The sequence below is a fragment of the Takifugu flavidus genome, chromosome 4, assembly GCF_003711565.1.
Source record: "Takifugu flavidus isolate HTHZ2018 chromosome 4, ASM371156v2, whole genome shotgun sequence".
NCBI classification, from domain to species: Eukaryota; Metazoa; Chordata; class Actinopteri; order Tetraodontiformes; family Tetraodontidae; genus Takifugu; species Takifugu flavidus.
The window spans coordinates 18299825-18320923 of NC_079523.1; the positions used below are offsets into that span (position 1 = coordinate 18299825).

Genomic DNA, 21099 nt, shown 5'->3' on the forward strand with positions numbered 1-21099 from the left:
ACCCAGAATACAGAGGTGGGCGGTAACCTTGAGAGCCTACGAATACACAATAGTGTATAAAGAAGGAAGGTATCACTGTAATGCAGATGCCTTAAGTCGCCTTCCTTTACCAGAGGTAACAGAGGAGGAGCTGGAAGAGAGGGTTCTCATGTTGGAGAGCTCTGACATCACACTGGTGACAGCTGACCAAGTGAAAGCATGGACAGACGCAGATCCAGTACTTTCAAGAGTGCGGGAGATGGTACAAAACGGCTGGTCATCAAAAGAAAAAAGGGAGGAGTTTGGCCCCTATGAGGTGAGAAAATATGAACTCAGCATCAAAGATGGATGTGTGCTATGGGGTTCAAGGGTGGTTGTGCCAAAAGCAGGACAGGAAAATGTCATGAGACAGCTTCATCAGTGCCACCCAGGAGTGTCCCGAATGAAAGCATTGGCGAGGAGTTATGTGTGGTGGCCAAAGCTGGACAAAGAGGTGGAGGATACTGTTAAGAGCTGCATGACCTGTCTAGAATACCGCAACGTCCCTGCACCTGCCCCATTACACCCGTGGGACTGGCCAGACAAACCCTGGAGCCGCATTCATGTGGATTATGCTGGACCGTTTATGGAGAAGATGTTTTTTGTGCTCATTGATGCACATTCCAAATGGATGGATGTGTATCCCGTGAATTCTGCAACATCAACCACCACAATTGAGTGCCTGCGTACCAGCTTTAGTAACCATGGACTGCCGGAATTGATAGTGTCTGATAATGGCACTTGTTTCACCAGTATAGAATTCAAAGAATTTTTGAAAAAAAATGGTATTCGTCATGTGACCTCTGCACCCTATCATGCTGCCAGTAATGGGTTAGCAGAGAGGGCTGTACAAACTTTCAAGAGAATGATGAAAAAATGCCCCGAGGGAACACTGACAGCTAAAGTAGCCAGAGTATTATTTAGCTACAGAGTGACTCCTCACACCACTACTGGGTTATCACCTGCAGAGCTACTTCTTGGGAGGAAGCTTCGTTGCACCCTGGACTCGATTCACCCAAATCTAAGCAGAAAAGTGATGAAAAAACAAGAACAACAGACAAAAGATCACAACAAAAAGGCGAAGGAACGCTGGTTCAAAACAGGAGACTCAGTGCTGATCCAGAACTTCAGTTTCGGACCAAAGTGGATCCCAGGACTCATTGAGTCAGTGACAGGACCAGTGTCATACAAAGTGATGCTAGGTGATGGGAGAGTGGTGAGGAGACATGTGGATCAGATTCACACACACCACCGGAGACCAGAAGAACGCAACAACCTTCCACAGACGGCCTCTATGACACTCAGTCAGACGGATCAAGGAAGTGAGGCCTGGCTGGAAGCTGAGGAGGTGGTACTCAGTGAGGAGAAGTTGGAGGAGCCTGCAACTACTGAAGCTGTAGGAAGTTCTGAGACAGAACAAAGAACTGTCACAACCCCAACTCCACAGAGGCGACATTCAAGAAGGGAAATCAAGTTGCCCAGTTACTTGAAGGACTTTAAATTGGATTAAGAAAAAAAAAAAAGTTCATAATGTTCTATTGAAGGGTGTAGAAAACACTTAAGGGGGGAAGGGTGTGGTAAACCTGTTTATTGATGTTAAATGCCTTCCAGGCCACTAGGTGGGACAACGTGTTGTTTACTGTTCGGGAAATTTCTTGTGTAGAAGAAACTAGAGCGGAAGTGAGTTATACCTGTGTGCTGACCGAAATTAATGCTACCTGTTCGAGTTCCTGAAATAAAATAAATTCTTCAGTAAGAAGAAGCCTCCTGCAAGTTACTACACCACACCTATCTAATCAGATTATTTGTAACAGAATAAGCAGATAACGTAGCATTTCCCTTCATATCTGCTACTTGCAATTTAGAATTTGTCAATAAAACTATGCTATGACACAAACTACAGTTTAATAGATGGCTGTGCTCCTAAAAAGAGCAGCATTTGTGGCTCATAAACCTCACAGACACTGCTATGCTCTTTAAATATTTTTATGATCGTGAATTTTTCAATCAAATATCTTCTCTTTGATAATGCCCAAGCTGGATTCGAACTCTCCCTCTGGGGTCTTCAGGAGGTTTCAATCAGGTTGTCTGTTACAGCAATTGTCAACTGACCCGAACCGACACGGGATCGATTCCCGGCCATGGCACCGATTCCCGGCCATGGCACATTGCTTTTAAGTTGATTTCATTTATCGGAGTTGAATCTGGTTCGATTTTTTTGAAGGCGTTTCACCTCTCATCCAAGAGCCGATCTACGCAGATTTGATGATATGGCGCTCATAGGCTATATAGCCTTTTCTTTTTGGGGGGAATGGATTGGAGGCTGCTCCAACATTGAGGTTTGGACTGTGACAAAGCAAAATGGACAACCTCCACCTGAATAAGTGTTTCAAGAAAATAAGTTTGAGTGTATTAACTTCAAAAGGCCATTTTCTTGCCCCTACTCGCGCTTACGGCCATACCACCCTGAGAACGCCCGATCTCGTCCGATCTCGGAAGCTAAGCAGGGTCGGGCCTGGTTAGTACTTGGATGGGAGACCGCCTGGGAATACCAGGTGCTGTAAGCTTTTTGCACTCTTCCACTGGGTCAGCAGAGGCCGCCAGTGTTCCTGATAATTATCCAGCCAGATGTAATTCACTTCTTAAGTACTTCTAACATTGAGATTTAATGTTGCACTATTGTACATCGTTTGAGATTTAATATTTTATGAGTGTGTGTGTGTGTGTGCGTGCGTGCGTCCGCGCGTGTGTGTGCGTGCGCGCGCGCGCGCGCGTGCGTGTTTGTGTTTAAATAAAATTGAATTTCCCACTTTGGTCCACACTATTGTCAACATTTCTGTCTTCAACAAAAGCCAACTCAAGGCGGCAGATTCCTGAATTGAAAACAACATATAAAGAACTCAAGTATCATACTAACAACACTAATATTCCATCTGTCTATCCTCAACTGAATTAACTCCACACCTATCTCATCAGATTATTTGTAACAGAATAAGCAGATAACGTAGCATTTCCCTGTTCATATCTGCTACTTGCAATTTAGAATTTGTCAATAAAACTATGCTATGACACAAACTACAGTTTAATAGATGGCTGTGCTCCTAAAAAGAGCAGCATTTGTGGCTCATAAACCTCACAGACACTGCTATGCTCTTTAAACATTTTTATGATCGTGAATTTTTCAATCAAATAGCTTCTCTTTTATAATGCCCAAAGCTGGATTCGAACTCTCCCTCTGGGGTCTTCAGGAGGTTTCAATCAGGTTGTCTGTTACAGCAATTGTCAACTGGCCCGCACCGGCCGGGGATCGATTCCCGGCCATGGCACATTGCTTTTAAGTTGATTTCATTTATCGGAGTTGAATCTTGTTTGAGTTTTTTGAAGGCGTTTCACCTCTCATCCAAGAGCCGATCTACGCAGATTTGATGATATGACGCTCATAGGCTATATAACCTTTTCTTTTTGGGGGGAATGGATTGGAGGCTGCTCCAACATTGAGGTTTGGACTGTGACAAAGCAAAATGGACAACATCCACCAGAATAAATGTTTCAAGAAAATAAGTTTGAGTGTATTAACTTTAAAAGGCCATTTTCTTGCACCTGCCCTCGCTTACGGCCATACCACCCTGAGAACGCCCGATCTCGTCCGATCTCGGAAGCTAAGCAGCGTCGGGCCTGGTTAGTACTTGGATGGGAGACCGCCTGGGAATACCAGGTGCTGTAAGCTTTCTGCACTCTTCCACTGGGTCAGCAGAGGCCGCCAGTGTTCCTGATAATTATCCAGCCAGATGTAATTCACTTCTTAAGTACTTCTATCATTGAGATTTAATGTTGCACTATTGTACATCGTTTGAGATTTAATATTGTGTGTGTGTGTTTGTGTTTAAATAAAATTGAATTTCCCACTTTGGTCCACACTATTGTCAACATTTCTGCCTTCAACAAAAGCCAACTCAAGGCGGCAGATTCCTGAATTGAAAACAATATCTAAAGAACTCAAGTATCATACTAACAACACTAATTTTCCATCTGTCTATCCCCAACTGAATTAACTCCACACCTATCTCATCAGATTATTTGTAACAGAATAAGCAGATAACGTAGCATTTCCCTGTTCATATCTGCTACTTCCAATTTAGAATTTGTCAATCAAACTACGCTATGACACAAACTACAGTTGAATAGATGGCTGTGCTCCTAAAAAGAGCAGCATTTGTGGCTCATAAATCTCCCAGACACTGCTATGCTCTTTAAACATTTTTATGATCGTGAATTTTTCAATCAAATATCTTCTCTTTGATAATGCCCAAAGCTGGATTCGAACTCTCCCTCTGGGGTCTTCAGGAGGTTTCAATCAGGTTGTCTGTTACAGCAATTGTCAACTGGCCCGCACCGGCCTGGGATCGATTCCCGGCCATGGCACCGATTCCCGGCCATGGCACATTGCTTTTAAGTTGATTTCATTTATCGGAGTTGAATCTTGTTTGATTTTTTTGAAGGCGTTTCACCTCTCATCCAAGAGCCGTTGTAGGCAGATTTGATGATATGACGCTCATAGGCTATATAGCCTTTTCTTTTTGGGGGGAATGGATTGGAGGCTGCTCCAACATTGAGGTTTGGACTGTGACAAAGCAAAATGGACAACCTCCACCAGAATAAGTGTTTCAAGAAAATAAGTTTGAGTGTATTAACTTCAAAAGGCCATTTTCTTGTGCTTGCTCTCGCTTACGGCCATACCACCCTGAGAACGCCCGATCTCGTCCGATCTCGGAAGCTAAGCAGGGTCGGGCCTGGTTAGTACTTGGATGGGAGACCGCCTGGGAATACCAGGTGCTGTAAGCTTTTTGCACTCTTCCACTGGGTCAGCAGAGGCCGCCAGTGTTCCTGATAATTATCCAGCCAGATGTAATTCACTTCTTAAGTACTTCTAACATTGAGATTTAATGTTGCACTATTGTACATCGTTTGAGATTTAATATTTTATGAGTGTGTGTGTGTGTGTGCGTGCGTGCGTCCGCGCGTGTGTGTGCGTGCGCGCGCGCGCGCGCGTGCGTGTTTGTGTTTAAATAAAATTGAATTTCCCACTTTGGTCCACACTATTGTCAACATTTCTGTCTTCAACAAAAGCCAACTCAAGGCGGCAGATTCCTGAATTGAAAACAACATATAAAGAACTCAAGTATCATACTAACAACACTAATATTCCATCTGTCTATCCTCAACTGAATTAACTCCACACCTATCTCATCAGATTATTTGTAACAGAATAAGCAGATAACGTAGCATTTCCCTGTTCATATCTGCTACTTGCAATTTAGAATTTGTCAATAAAACTATGCTATGACACAAACTACAGTTTAATAGATGGCTGTGCTCCTAAAAAGAGCAGCATTTGTGGCTCATAAACCTCACAGACACTGCTATGCTCTTTAAACATTTTTATGATCGTGAATTTTTCAATCAAATAGCTTCTCTTTTATAATGCCCAAAGCTGGATTCGAACTCTCCCTCTGGGGTCTTCAGGAGGTTTCAATCAGGTTGTCTGTTACAGCAATTGTCAACTGGCCCGCACCGGCCGGGGATCGATTCCCGGCCATGGCACATTGCTTTTAAGTTGATTTCATTTATCGGAGTTGAATCTTGTTTGAGTTTTTTGAAGGCGTTTCACCTCTCATCCAAGAGCCGATCTACGCAGATTTGATGATATGACGCTCATAGGCTATATAACCTTTTCTTTTTGGGGGGAATGGATTGGAGGCTGCTCCAACATTGAGGTTTGGACTGTGACAAAGCAAAATGGACAACATCCACCAGAATAAATGTTTCAAGAAAATAAGTTTGAGTGTATTAACTTTAAAAGGCCATTTTCTTGCACCTGCCCTCGCTTACGGCCATACCACCCTGAGAACGCCCGATCTCGTCCGATCTCGGAAGCTAAGCAGCGTCGGGCCTGGTTAGTACTTGGATGGGAGACCGCCTGGGAATACCAGGTGCTGTAAGCTTTCTGCACTCTTCCACTGGGTCAGCAGAGGCCGCCAGTGTTCCTGATAATTATCCAGCCAGATGTAATTCACTTCTTAAGTACTTCTATCATTGAGATTTAATGTTGCACTATTGTACATCGTTTGAGATTTAATATTGTGTGTGTGTTTGTGTTTAAATAAAATTGAATTTCCCACTTTGGTCCACACTATTGTCAACATTTCTGCCTTCAACAAAAGCCAACTCAAGGCGGCAGATTCCTGAATTGAAAACAATATCTAAAGAACTCAAGTATCATACTAACAACACTAATTTTCCATCTGTCTATCCCCAACTGAATTAACTCCACACCTATCTCATCAGATTATTTGTAACAGAATAAGCAGATAACGTAGCATTTCCCTGTTCATATCTGCTACTTCCAATTTAGAATTTGTCAATCAAACTACGCTATGACACAAACTACAGTTGAATAGATGGCTGTGCTCCTAAAAAGAGCAGCATTTGTGGCTCATAAATCTCCCAGACACTGCTATGCTCTTTAAACATTTTTATGATCGTGAATTTTTCAATCAAATATCTTCTCTTTGATAATGCCCAAAGCTGGATTCGAACTCTCCCTCTGGGGTCTTCAGGAGGTTTCAATCAGGTTGTCTGTTACAGCAATTGTCAACTGGCCCGCACCGGCCTGGGATCGATTCCCGGCCATGGCACCGATTCCCGGCCATGGCACATTGCTTTTAAGTTGATTTCATTTATCGGAGTTGAATCTTGTTTGATTTTTTTGAAGGCGTTTCACCTCTCATCCAAGAGCCGTTGTAGGCAGATTTGATGATATGACGCTCATAGGCTATATAGCCTTTTCTTTTTGGGGGGAATGGATTGGAGGCTGCTCCAACATTGAGGTTTGGACTGTGACAAAGCAAAATGGACAACCTCCACCAGAATAAGTGTTTCAAGAAAATAAGTTTGAGTGTATTAACTTCAAAAGGCCATTTTCTTGCGCTTGCTCTCGCTTACGGCCATACCACCCTGAGAACGCCCGATCTCGTCCGATCTCGGAAGCTAAGCAGGGTCGGGCCTGGTTAGTACTTGGATGGGAGACCGCCTGGGAATACCAGGTGCTGTAAGCTTTTTGCACTCTTCCACTGGGTCAGCAGAGGCCGCCAGTGTTCCTGATAATTATCCAGCCAGATGTAATTCACTTCTTAAGTACTTCTAACATTGAGATTTAATGTTGCACTATTGTACATCGTTTGAGATTTAATATTTAACTAATGTTGCACTGAGATTTAATGTTGCACTATTCGGTTCGATTCCCGGTGTATTCCCTGGGAGGTCGTATCGGGCCTTTCTGGCCTGTGGGACACGTTGTCGTGACTATGTCTCTCGACTGGTCTGGGAACGCCTGAGGATCCCCCTGGATGAGCTGGAAGAAGTAGCTGGGGAGAGGGAACTCTGGGCCTCTCTCTTTAGGCTGCTGCCCCCGCGACCCTACACCGGATAAGTGGTGGAGGATGGATGGATGCCAAAATCACTTCAGCATCCAGGTCTGGGAACAGCAACTCAAAACAGATCAAACTTTATGGCTATCGGAGCTCCGCCAAGCCTCTGAAACTGAATTGAATGTATATTTAAATAACTTTAAAACATTTTAATATAACATCTGCTGCCACCTTCTATTAACACACGGTTTATTCTTTTCTGTTAAATGGGGAACTTTCAAAAAGGTGTTTATCCACAGTTATAAAGATAAACTTTAATGGGAAGGTGAATGTTGTCTTGAAGATGTGTGCAACTTATCAGATGTAAAATATATAAGTTCATCCATGATTAAACTTATATCTTCAAGGATTATCCACATTAATCCGGATAGATAATAGAACATCACAATGATTTATATAATGAAAAAACTAAAGTAAATCAGGCCCTTCCTCTTATTATGGGGTTACTGGAAATGTCTCTTTATTGTATAGGGACAGAGAAAACTTTATTTGTGGGTGTGTAAATTACCTATTGTATTGATTTGTCCTTAAAGTCTAATGGTGGCCAGCAAGGCTGCTGGACTCGTTCAGCCCCAGAGGTTTCACACACTGGGCCCCTGGGCCCGGGACCCCTGGCTCCCCCCTGGGCCCTGCACTTATCTCCATACACTGCATAAATGGCTGATGCTAATGCACATCTGTCCGTCCCAGGGAGACGGGCCCCTCAGCTGTGGAGCTCCTTCAGGTTTCTTCTTTTCCTTAAAAGGGGATCAGACATCAAATTCAAAAAGAGTGAATAATTACCATTTTAAACATTAAACATCTTGAATTTAAAGCTTCAAAAGCAAAGTGTTTGTCTATGTTCTCTTTCCCATTGGAACTGCTCCTTGTAGAAATGATTTGGATAAAGAAAGACTTTTAAATGACTTTAAACTGACTTTGAGGAGCCTCACAAACATGAAAACGGATCAGAACTGGGAGGTCTGGGCTTTGGTGTCTGCATATATGAAAATCAAATGAAATAAAAATGCAGCCAAACTAAAGTTCAGTGATGAGCTGTTTTATTGATGAGTAACACTGACAAGCTGTAGGTTTGCTGCCTCATCTGTGGTCGGGATGCAGATGTGGACCTCACGGTCATCATCATTCCAGCTGTGAACGGACGCCACGGTAGAGGAGCTCAGATGGAAGGATGAGGAGAGACGACACATTAATGGTTTTTATTCTTGGTTTGTGACTGTCCCAGTGAGACCAGTCCACTGTTTGGAAGTAGTTAAATCCAACCTCTACTCTGAGCTTCAGGCAGCAAACACAACAGTGGAAAACGGCTGTGCAAATATATTTTGGAGGACAAAGTTCAGCTGCTCTCTGGCGTTTGTGTAATGCAGCCTGGCTTTACCTGGACAATCAATGATGTTCAGCAGCAGCCTCAGCAATGATGAAGGCCCCTGATTACATAACAGGTTGTCCTTCCCTTTTGTGAGGAACTTTCCTTCCTCCTCAGTCTCCTTCCTTCTGAAGAGTGAGCGCAGGCTTCACCTTCATGGTAAATGGTACTGGACTGGAGATGCTGGACACAAATGCAGGATGGGGAGGAGATCCATGCAGGTCAGTCAGGACACATGGGGGCAGTGGAGTCCCCCAGAGGAAGAGGACTCTCTGTCTCCCAGGGTCCAGAAACTGTCTTCTCTTCTCTGCTTGAATGTACACTTATAGCAGCACTTTAATATGCACCATTTAAAGATGAATATAAATGTAGAGCCTTTGGGAAGGTTTTTCCAGCTTCCATCAAGTTGTAGGTACTGTTGGAGCACTAATAAACTAATGATTACACAGAAGCAGCACATCAGAGATAAAGAACAAACAAAAGCAAAGTCCAGCACCTTGTAGGGGAGGATATTTTGTAAAAGCCTCAGCTGCCGTTGCACCGTCGGGGCTTTGGGGGCCAAACAGCGAAGCAGGAGAAGGTGAGTGCACAGCATCACGACAGTCGTCATGACGAGGGGGTTATGCTCAGTTCCCTCACCGCTGTGGTTGTGTGTGTTTGAGGCACAAGTGGTTGCAGAGAGCAGCAGAACAAACACTAACCAAGATGCTCTTTGCCTTCTGCTTCTGTCTTTGTTCACTAAGATGAACGCAGCCCGTGTGTCTGGATTTTGTCCATAATCATCTGCGTGGCCAGAGGCCATGTGGGGAACGACATTGGTCAAAACCAGAAGGAGCAGGACACCTCAGCTGACAACAGCACTGAGAGCCTTTCACTGGTCACTGCAGCCAACAGAGAGTTTGCCTTCAGGCTGTACAGGAGCTTAGCTGCTAACCCTGACTCACAAGGCAAGAACATCTTCTTCTCCCCAGTCAACCCACCGACAGCTTTTCAGAGGTTTGGCTTTCAACAGCACATGGCTGAGCCAGACGGATGTAGACCAGGCTTTTCAGAGCCTCTTTGAAAAGACGAAGAAGGCGAATGAAGTCACCAGTGAAGGGACGGCTGTATTTATGGACAACCTCTTCAAACCACAGCCTGAGTTCCTGGACACCTTGAAAAAGTCCTACTTTGCAGATGGATTCAATGTTGATTTCACCAAAAGCAGCGAGAGCGCCAACACCATCAACAAGTATGTGGAGGAGAAGACCAGTGGGAAGATTGACAAACTGGTAGAAAGTCTAGATCCGACAACAGTCATGTATCTAATCAGCTATATCTATTTTAAAGGTAAACACCTGGATGTGGTGCGATTTAGGCGTGTTTCTTATTCATTTGAAACTGTCAACAACAAACTGTGATTCCATGACTTGTAAAACAGGAAAATGGGAAACTCCGTTTGATCCAGATCTGACCAAGGAGGACTTATTCATGGTGGATGAAAAGACCAAGGTTTGAAGTCCACAGTCTTTGGCAAAACCTTCAACCGAATCTCATTTACAAACATGAAACTTTGAATTTTCAGATTCCAGTTCAGAGGATGAATATTGAGAAGAGATTTGAAACCTATCGTGACCAGATGTTTAACACATCGGTCCTTCACCTCCCATTTAACAGCTCTCACTCCATGTTGCTGCTGTTGCCGGACGACATGGCAAAACTGGAGAATGCAATTTCTGCCGCTCATGTTACCAAATAGCTGAAATGGATGAAACACAGGTGTGGAAAATGGAGACTCAACGGCTAACTCTTGGTTATTGATGTGGCGGTTGGCTCCTGTCCGTCACCTCATGGTTGTGTCTGTTCCCCAGGAAATACAGTGTTTATTCCCAAATTCTCCATCAAAACGTCATACTCACTGAAGACTGTGTTGACTGAAATGGGGATGGTAGACATGTTTGGTGACAGAGCAGACTTGAGTGGTATTGCAGAGGGGCAACAACTGGCAGTCTCGGAGATAAAGATGTAAAACAGGAACAGCATCAACAATGAGCACAGATTTCTTTCTGACAATTGATTATGTCTGGTATTTCTTGTAGGTTGTCCATCAAGCTACCCTGGATGTTGATGAGGCTGGAGCCACTGCCGCAGCTGCTACAGGCATCGCAATAACACTTCACTCCTATTATTATGTTCCAGTCCTGAAGTTCAATCGTCCCTTCATGGTTATCATCACTGACCACAGCTCAGATAATATCCTCCTATCTTCGTGTCAGTGCAGACTCGTGCGCGGGGCTCGTGCACATGAGGGTTAGGCTGGTTTGATGCAAGTCACAGTGGGGTGAGGGCGGGGCTTGTGTAGCATGTGCCGGCCCCTCTCAAACTGTAGCCTAGCTGGGCCTTGCTCACGCCCTGATGACTGGCAGGGACCCCTCACCTGTGCTAGTCTGGGCTGGGGAGGGGGCGAGGCAGAACTTTCCTCTTTCTCCACGAGGCGGGAGCAGCGAATGGATCTGTTATTGACTGAGTGTGTGTGGTCATGGCAGTGGCTTTTTGTTGTTTCTGCTTCAGGCTGCAGAAGATGGGGTGCTGCTGTAGTAAGACTGACGAGTGGAAGACAGCGACAGCGACAGCGAAAGCATCAGCGACATCGACAGTGACATCAGCAGTCTGTCAGACTTCCTGCCCTACAGTGGATGGAGGACGGTGATGGTGGAGCACAGGCAGCACACCACCGCAGGAACCCAGCATGCATGGTTGGATGCAGATCTTAAAGGAGACAGCAGATATAAGGAGGAACCTGAGGTTCTTAGGAACCCAACACGTGGTGTCGGGCCCACCCTTGATTCAGATCCCTGTGTGGCGCTGCCCAGACTGAGGACAGGCGGAGAGGAAAACACTCCAGTTGGGTCAAAGCCGTCCAAACCGGTCCAGTCAACTCTTGTTGAGCCGCTGTCCGTTGCCTTCATGGTGACTGAGGCATCAGGTGACCATCAGAGGCCGAAGGTAGATCCAAAACCCCAACGCGATGATAAGGGCGGCGAGGAGTTACATGTGTTAACAACGGCTCCGCCTCAGGCCTTCAAAACAACGACCCGCAGCTTCGGCTGCATGTGCAACATTGATGCTGATGACCTTGAGCAAGAGCAGAGCCAGTGTGCAACAGCAGGAGCAACAGATGAGTCCATCAACCGTGCTGCAAACCAGGTTATTAACACCTCCTCCTGGACCAGACCCTGGTTCATTCCACACACCCCCCTCCTGGACCAGACCCTGGTTCATTCCAAACACCTCCTCCTGGACCAGACCCTGGTTCATTCCAAACACCTCCTCCTGGACCAGACCCTGGATTATTCCACACACCTCCTCCTGGACCAGACTCTGGTTCATTCCAAACACCTCCTCCTGGACCAGACGCTCCACCAAACGTCTCCCAGCATCTCCACGTCCTACCACAGTCACTGTGCACTGTTAGTAACAATGCGTGGACGTCTCCTGCTTCTGTGGCTGACAGCTGATCATCTCTGGCCAATCTATGATGTTCAGAGTTCTCTTTTCGTGGTCATTTAAATAGAGCATCTAAATGTGCATGCACCATATGTCCAGCAGGTGGCAGTGTTCGTTTTTATAAAGTAGTTCTAGATTTCCTACCGTGCAGGATACTGCAAACAGAAATGATCTGAATTGTCTTCAAAAGATCACAGCTTATATGGGTAGAGATTTACCTCTCCTCATCCCTCTCTGTGTCTTACTCACCATCATTGTTCACCTCTGAAACAAGCCTCCAAAATCATTTGTCACTTTCCTTTATTCTTTCTTTATTTACACATCACCATTTTACAGGAATATTATTACAATTATTGTGTTAAAGCCATATTTCAATGTACAGTTTTGCATGAAAATATACAAAAATAAAGTTGGATCTGTTATATATCTGCCTCTCGCTGTTAGGAAACGGTGCCTGATTTCCTGTTACGCTTTGCTCGACTTGTGGCTGAAAAGCAGATAAACTCAAAGTGTTTGCTCTGGTCCATGTTGGGGAAGGGAGGGGGGCCTGCGTGGAGCCTCTTGATGAAGTGGACCTCTCTTTGGTTCTGCCTTGTCCTGGAGGCTTTGATGGGCCTCCCTTTCCGACTGAAGGCAACGTACCAGCCTTCAACCTTAGCATTCTGCAGAGCTGTGTAATTGTTTTCCAGCACTATCTCTGAGAAGATGCACTCCCTGCTCCGACCGTTGGGCTGGAACACAGAAAGGTTCTCCATTAATCCATTAACTGTCCCATCTGGACATTATAGACGGGAGACAGCTAAAGACGTGTTTCTGAGCTACAGCAACTAGTGGAGCAGGTAACGGGGCCCCTTTTGAGAACCCCCAATGTCCGCGTAGCAGCTGTAACGGTACGTTAGTAGTGACGGTACCACCAGCTCAGCTAAAAGGAGGCTACAGGTTCAAACACAGACATGTTTTGGTTCTGAATTTTGATAGTTGATCCCACTCCAAACACTGGCTGCCAGTGAGGATGGATGCAGGTTCCATGCCTCTGATGTCTTCACTGACATGAAACAGGTGAACATCAACCCTACTGAAATGTTCAGGTGAGGGGCCTAATGTCAAATGTGCTCATTATCAGTGTTTTCTACAGCAAATGTGTGTGTATGTGTGTGTGTGTATGTGAGAGAGAGAATAATTATTATATTGTTATCATTTAAATGCATTTGTATGTTTAGCACCTAAGTGCATGGAGAAGAAACAGTGTTTTTCACCTCTCTTGATTTCGTACACTTGTCCAGAGCACCAGATTTACTGTGAGGTTGTTATCTGAAACCCTAAAAGCATCTTGGGAGAAGGTGAAAATTCCACATGGATAATGAGCTGATGTGAATAAAGGAAGGAGATTTGCAGGGGAGCAGCAGAGCGACGGAGGGTGTTCCAGAGTGAACTGCTGCTCTCGCTCTCCCTTGCAAGGTACCTGTGTTTGTGTCTTTTGTTGATTCACGCAGGGTTTTGCTGGGTTGCTCTGTTTCAACTCTAATATCCAGCCTGGAAGTAACAAATGCTGGACTAACTTTTCAGCATCACGGTGGGTCAGTAGCTTCCTGATCTTTCTGATGTTCCTCAGGTGAAAAAGGGCACTTCTAGAGACTAATTTAATGTGTGAGTTGAAGGAGAGATTTTGGCCAAAAGTTACTCCTAGATTCCTCACAGAGAGACTAGATGTTAATGAGATACCATCTAGAGTGATCATGTGATCTAATCTATCTCTGAGAGGTTCAGGACCAAACACCATGACCTCAGTTTTTCCTGGGTTATGGAGGAGGAAATTTGAAGACATCCAGGACTTTATGTCTCTAAGACAGGTCTGGTGCTTCACTAACTTCTCTGTCTCCTCGGGTTTCATGGATAAATAAAGCTGAGTGTCATCAGCATAACAATGAACATTTATCCCATGCTGCCGAATAATGTTCCCTAAGGGAAGCATGTACAAGGTGAAGAGGATTGGTCCGAGTACAGAACCTTGAGGAACTCCATGGCTAACCCTACTGTATGAGGAGGGAACACCATGGACATGAGCAAACTGGTATCTATCAGATAAATATGATCTAAACCAGTCTAGTGCTGTCCCTTTAATCCCAATCACATGTTCCAGTCTCTGTAACAGGATGCTGTGATCAACTGGATCACAAGCAGCACTGAGGTCCAGCAGAACCAGAATAGAGACCAGTCCATGATCTGAAGCTATGAGAAGATCATTAGTGACTTTAAGAAGTGCTGTTTCTGTGTTGTGATGAGCTCTAAAGCCTGACTGAAACATCTCAAACAGGCTGTTCCTCTGCAGGTGCTCCAGTAACTGAGTCACCACCACCTTCTCAAGAACTTTAGAGATAAAAGGAAGGTTGGATATCGGCCTATAATTTGATAATACGTCAGGATCCAGTGATGGTTTTTTAAGCAACGGCTTAATCACTGCCACCTTGTAGGACCGGGATACATAACCTGACACTAAAGAACCATTGATCTGGTCCAGGATAGAACTGCCTATCAGTGGTAGAACATCCTTCAACAGGTGTGTTGGGATGGGATCTAAAAGACACGTGGTGGTCTTGGATTTCTGAATTAGCAATGACGCCTCAGAAAAATATATAGGGCTGAAGGAGCTTAAGGCTCGTTGAAGAACCTGTATGTTCCCACAGTCAGCACATCTGGTGATGGTCCAGTTGTCGGGATGGCCTGGTTAGCTTTCTCTCTGATAGCTAGAACTTTATCAGTGAAGAAGCTCATGAAGTCTTCACCACTAAGGGAAGACGGGATATGTGGATCTAAAACACTGTGACTCTTAGTTAATTTGGCCACAGTGCTGAAAAGAAACCTGGGGTTGCTCTTATTTTCCTCAATTAAAGAAGAAAAATAAGCTGTTCTAGCCTTGCGAAGGGCCTTTTTGTAAACTAATAGACAGTCTTTCCAGGCTACATGATAGCTGTCTATTTTACAAGAATGCCACTTCCTTTCCAGTCTGCGTGCTTTCTGCTTGAGGGTCCTGATATGTGAATTATACCAGGGGGCACACCTCCTCTGATTTACTATTTTCTTTTTCAGGGGGGCAACAGAATCAAGCGTGATTCTCAGTGAGGTTGCTGCACCTTCAGCAATAGAGTCGACCTCAGCAGGGCTAAGATTATAATGACTGATCCCTGGGGAAACACACGGTGGTCCTGGGATCAGCACAGGGATCACTTCCTTAAACCTAGCTACAGCATTATCTGAAAGACATCTGCTATAGTAAGACTTTGTTCTGAGCATAGAAGAAGCCTTAATCATAAATGTGAAAGTGATCAATGAATGATCTGACAGGAGGGGGTTCTGAGGGAACACTGACACATGTTCTACCTCAACACCATAAGTCAGAACTAGATCTAGGGTGTGGTTGAAGCTGTGAGTTGGTTGGTTTATCTGCTGGAGGAAACCAACTGACACAAGTAATGAAATGAAGCCATTTCTAAAGCTGTCATTTATAACGTCCATATGGAAGTCTCCAATGATAATGACTTTGTCCGTTCTAAGGACCAAGTCAGGTAAGAATCAGAACTCAAACAGGAACTCTGAATGTGGCCCAGCAGGGGGCCGATATACAACTACAAACAGAAGTGGCTTTTCTGTCCTCCAGTTCAGATGAGTGATGCCAAGAGTCAGGCTTTCAAATGAACTGAAGCCATGTTTCGGTCTGGGATTAATTAATAACTTGGAGTGATAAATTGCTGCCACTCCCCCTCCTCGACCAGTAACACGTGGAATATGATAATTAAGATGGGTAGGTGGAGTAGATTCATTTAAGCTAACATACTCCTCCTCCTGAAACCAGGTCTCAGTAAGACTAAATAAATCAATGTGATGATCCGCTATCAGGTCGTGCACTAACAGGGATTTACACAAAAGAGATCTAATATTTAACAGTCCACACTTAATTGTGATATTAGTTTTTTGGTATTAATTTTAATAAGATTATGGTGATTGACCGCTCCCCTGCTCTGTGCTTGGTGAACTTTTAACCGTGGAACAGAGACTACCTCTATAGTGTTAAATATGTTATTGTTGGTGGATGAGGGTTCTATGGAAGCAGCAGAGAGGTGTGTAAGACTACACCTCTGCATCCTGGTCTGGACCCTGGATTGTCAGGTCACTTTGGGTCTAATAAAATTAGCCAAATTACTAGAAATGAGAGAGGCACCATCCCGTGTGGGATGGACACCGTCTCTCCTGATCAGACCAGGTTTTCCCCAAAAAGTGTTCCAACTGTCTAAAGGCCACCTGGTTATCGGGGCGCCACCGTGACAGCGACGACATGCGGCTAAACATCTCCTCGCTGGCCAGATTGGGGAGGGGACCCGAGAATGCTACGGAGTCCGACATCGTTTTTGCGTAGTTACACACCGACTCCAAGTTAATTTTAGTTACCTCACCTCGGACGACGATGCCGGGTGTCGTTGGCTCCGACGTGAATAATAACTTTACCAAATTTACGTTTTCGTCTCGCCAGCAGCCGTAAATTTGCTTCTATGTCGCCCGCTCTGGCCCCCGGAATGCTCTTAACTATGGTCGTTGGAGTCGGCTTCACGTAGCGCAAAACAGAGTCACCAATTACCAGGGTCGGTTTTCTCCGGGTGTGTCGCCGAGTGGGGAAAAGAGGTTAGCCACGGGAAGCGGGTGGTGGGGCACCGTGGGCCTTTGTTTTGGGCTACGCTTCCTACGAACCGTCACCCAGCCGCCCTGGCTAGCCGGCTGCTCGGCTGCTGCCGGGGGACCGCTACCTGTAGCTACGCTAGGCGGCTCCGCAGCAGCTAGCTTCTCCTGGCTACCTGACGCAACTCCAGCTAACTCCAAGCTGCGGAACCGCGTCTAAAGCTCACTAAGTCTCGCCTCCATAGCCGTAAATAAACTCCACTTTCTGCACCTATTCCTTCACTAAGGGAGGCAGAGGAGTAACTAAACATTTCACATGCTGAACAGACAAAGACACCGGGTGGAACAGACGGTGAGGCCATGCTAACGCTGATAATCGGCGAAGCCCGGTATTTGTTTAATGGGTTGTTTCTCACTGTTGTTATCGGGTGACTAGAATGTCCCAAGTGTTCAAATTTTAAGTAAAGTGAATACAACACACCAAGTGTTCAATATTAAGTGAATACAACACACCGTGCACAATGCAACCAACGAACGATTGAGAAGACAGGAAGTGACGCAATACGTTACCAGAAGGAAGTAAAATGGAGACTCAACGTCTAACTCTTGGTTATTGATGTGGCGGTTGGCTCCTGTCCGTCACTTCATGGTTGTGTCTGTTCCCCAGGAAATACAGTGTTTATATTCCCAAATTCTCCATCAAAACGTCATACTCACTGAAGACTGTGTTGACTGAAATGGGGATGAGACATGTTTGGTGACAGAGCAGACTTGAGTGGTATTGCAGAGGGGCAACAACTGGCAGTCTCAGAGGTAAAGATGTAAAACAGGAACAGCATCAACAATGAGCACAGATTTCTTTCTGACAATTAATTATGTCTGGTATTTCTTGTAGGTTGTCCATCAAGCTACCCTGGATGTTGATGAGGCTGGAGCCACTGCCGCAGCTGCTACAGGCATCGCAATAACACTTCACTCCTATAATTATGTTCCAGCCCTGAAGTTCAATCGTCCCTTCATGGTTATCATCACTGACCACAGCTCAGATAATATCCTCTTCATGGGCAAGATTACCAACCCAAACATCTGATGCACTAAATGCCTGTTTTGCACAATAAGAATTGCATCACATATAAAGAGCCTTAAAAAAGAAACATTTGCCTTGTAGAGTCTCACTTTATTAGAATGTTTCTGAATCAGCTCTAAAAATAAAATAGGTGGCTGAATAGCACAATTTTAATCTGGTTTGAGACGGGACTCCCGCTATGAGCGGCCGACTACAGACGGGGCTCCCGCTATGAGCGGCGGACTACAGACGGGGCTCCCGCTATGAGCGGCCGACTACAGACGGGGCTCCCCCGTGAGCGGCCGACTACAGACGGGGCTCCCGCTAGGAGCGCGGCCGACTACAGACGGGACTCCCGCTATGAGCGGCGGCCGACTACAGACGGGACTCCCGCTATGAGCACCCGACTACAGACTGGGCTGCCGCTAGGAGCGGCCGACTACAGACGGGGCTCCCGCTGTGAGCGGCCGACTACAGACGGGACTCCCGCTATGAGCGGCCGACTACAGACGGGGCTCCCCGTGTGAGCGCCGACTACAGACGGGGCTCCCGCTAGGAGCGGCCGACTACAGACGGGGCTCCCGCTGTTAGCGGCCGACTACAGACGGGGCTCCCGCTGTGAGCGGCCGACTACAGACGGGACTCCCGCTGTGAGCGGCCGACTACAGACGGGACTCCCGCTGTGAGCGGCCGACTACCCGCCCTGCTGAGGCAGAGCCGTACTGGGATGGAGCGTTACCGCGGCGATCCAGCTCAGTGGGCTACATTGCCTCGGCTGAGGAGTACGACAGTGTGAAGTCCCGCAGTGAGCTGATGTTTGAGAAACAGTCTGGGAGACACGGACTGGTGACCCGAGTCACACACGCTGCCAGTACATTTCCAGAAACATTTAAACACATGAGATATAGAAGCATCAGTAGCTTCATTTGAGTTCTGAGCTTTGGTGTCTGTGTGGAGCTGTGAAACCACAAGAAGAGGGAGGAGCGAGCCATCAGCTGTACGCAGAGATCAAGCCGGCTGTGGAGGAGCCACTACATCATTAAACACACGTGCAACAAGAACGACGACAATGAGCTCAGATGGTTCAGAGTCCTCAACCCAAAGTCTGATTTAAAAAGATCAAAAGTGGCGTAAATGTCTGGTCCTGACAGGAGAAGGATAACTGGAGCGGCATCGCTCGTAGAGTAGACCGACTTCCTGGTTACCCCGGTGATGACCTTTGGCACCGTAATCATCTTTCTGAGGGGAATCTGTAACCAACCTCCTCATCTGCCCTTCAAAGGAGACCCACATGACTACAGAGAGGAGAACCCACGCCTGGTGTGATGCACACACACAGCCAGGGCTTTTTCCATCGCCATCGTTTCTCTGGGGGAAATGTTGCATTTCTTTATCTTAATAACAACAAATCTTGAATGGCAAATTTTAGAGTATTTTATAGGGAAGTGAAATAATGTTTGGACCTCTTATCAGGCAAAGAGAAAGTTGTTAAGACCTGCTCTAAAAACACCACCTCAGGGGGACTATATCCAAATCTCTCCCTTTACTGATGGGACGTTGAAACGTCAATACCCGGATTCATACATTTAGAACTGGACGTTGCACCAGAACTGGAAGCGCGGACTGATACATTTTTAACAGCGATCCTGCTTCAGCCCTCCGGGATTTAATAACAAAATACGAAAATTTTAGTTTTGTAAACATTGTTGTCGGTTGTTCGACTTGCCGGCATTTGCAAAATTGCTAAATACACGCTAGCATGCCTCTTTTAAGCTATCGTAGCGGTATGTTTTACCATGCCCGCGCCCTGTAATCCGGAGCGCCTGATGTATGTGTTAAATACAGAAATAGCACCCGTAACTGAGGCTGCACCTTTTAATACGGTGCGCCCTTTGGTCGCGAACATACGGTATATAGAACATAGGGCACGTTTGTGCGTGATATCACTCCGCGTCTGCGCAACGACAACAACCTCCTATCTTTAGTATTGCTGCGCCAACTGGTGGTCTTTTGGGTTGAGGATAACGGTGATCTATATGTAGCTATATGTAGCTATAGCGTCATTGGCCTCCACTCCAGCCACTCCTGGTAGTTCCTCAAAAACACTGAGTTTCTAGCGGATGCACAATCTGTGGAAGCCAACATAGAAACTTCTGAAGAGCCAAAGTTCTTGCAACAAAAATATAGTCCCCAATTAGGTTGGTTTGTTATCACACGACCCCGTCCCCATTATCTTAAGAGAATATAAAAGAATGAGTGGAGACAGAAGAGAGAATGAGACGTTTTTGGCGTGTGTCGCTCTTGATTTTGTGTTTGTTTTTGCAGTAAACTTAAAGGAGGCCTTTTCACTTTATGTTTGATTAAATAAGCTGATATTCCATTCTTGACATCTTAAAATTTACAGTATTCATGGGAGTTTTATTTGGTCATTTTGCTTCTTTTTATTTCCTATTTCCCACATTTATTCATAGTTTTTATTAGATTGCAATAAATCCTATAACATTTAACAGACTGACTAAAGTCAAATGACCTGCGGTTCCCACCGATAGCCGTCATTCTGATGGGTTTTTGCTGGCTGCAGCTGAAATATTCCAATGCTCCATGTCACAGAGACAGTAAATACTAAACCCTAAAGATTCTGAAGGCATGATGTAAAATAGTAACGTATAATACAGACATTTGAAGAGACAATTAAGAGAATCAATCAATCAATCAATCTTTATTTATATAGCGTCTTATACAATCAAAATTGTTTCAAGGCGCTTTCCAGAATCCCAGAGCCTGACCCCAGACAAGCAACAGTGGCAAGGAAAAACTCCCCTTTAACAGGAAGAAACCTTGAGCAGGACCAGGCTCATGTAGGGGGACCCTCCTGCTGATGGCCGGGTAAAGAGAGAGGGGAGGTGGGAGGACAGGTAGAGGATAGGATAGGTAGGAGAGGAGAGGGGTAGAGGAGAGGTAGAGTGAAGGGGAGGTAGAGGAGAGGAGAAGGAGGAGGAGGGGAAAGA

General features: G+C 45.5%; 2 protein-coding genes, 2 long non-coding RNA genes and 5 other non-coding genes across 33 annotated transcripts in view; 8 read left to right on the forward strand and 1 right to left on the reverse strand.

Moving 5' to 3' along the window:
* The window catches only part of LOC130523562 (NACHT, LRR and PYD domains-containing protein 12-like), a 669815-nt gene that overhangs the window by 305896 nt on the left and 342820 nt on the right, over positions 1-21099 (forward strand). The gene's annotated exons all lie outside the window — the stretch shown is intronic.
* On the forward strand, positions 2467-2585 carry LOC130525165 (5S ribosomal RNA). Its single transcript, XR_008950427.1, has one exon. It is a non-coding gene; the product is annotated as a 5S ribosomal RNA (ribosomal RNA).
* Positions 3627-3745, forward strand: LOC130525061 (5S ribosomal RNA). Its single transcript, XR_008950342.1, has one exon. It is a non-coding gene; the product is annotated as a 5S ribosomal RNA (ribosomal RNA).
* LOC130525166 (5S ribosomal RNA) lies at positions 4742-4860 on the forward strand. The gene has a single exon (XR_008950428.1). It is a non-coding gene; the product is annotated as a 5S ribosomal RNA (ribosomal RNA).
* LOC130525063 (5S ribosomal RNA) lies at positions 5902-6020 on the forward strand. Its single transcript, XR_008950343.1, has one exon. It is a non-coding gene; the product is annotated as a 5S ribosomal RNA (ribosomal RNA).
* On the forward strand, positions 7015-7133 carry LOC130525167 (5S ribosomal RNA). The gene has a single exon (XR_008950429.1). It is a non-coding gene; the product is annotated as a 5S ribosomal RNA (ribosomal RNA).
* On the forward strand, positions 11560-12781 carry LOC130523591 (uncharacterized). Its single transcript, XM_057028955.1, has 2 exons — positions 11560-11856; positions 11929-12781. The coding sequence occupies exons 1-2, from the start codon at positions 11560-11562 to the stop codon at positions 12418-12420; spliced, it is 789 nt and encodes a 262-aa protein (XP_056884935.1). The 3' UTR covers positions 12421-12781.
* LOC130523628 (uncharacterized) lies at positions 12054-17597 on the reverse strand. The gene is made up of 3 exons (XR_008949949.1): positions 17539-17597; positions 12178-13088; positions 12054-12068 (listed from the first exon to the last, which is right to left on the reverse strand). It is a non-coding gene; the product is annotated as an uncharacterized LOC130523628 (long non-coding RNA).
* LOC130523615 (uncharacterized) lies at positions 17606-18179 on the forward strand. The gene is made up of 2 exons (XR_008949932.1): positions 17606-17838; positions 17921-18179. It is a non-coding gene; the product is annotated as an uncharacterized LOC130523615 (long non-coding RNA).

Bases quoted from the DNA above. Each gene is read 5' to 3' on its own strand.
- LOC130523591 (XM_057028955.1), top strand. From the start codon at position 11,560: ATGGTGGAGCACAGGCAGCACACCACCGCAGGAACCCAGCATGCATGG. The intron at 11,857-11,928 runs GTAGATCCAAAA...GCTCCGCCTCAG, and splicing joins GTGACCATCAGAGGCCGAAG to GCCTTCAAAACAACGACCCG.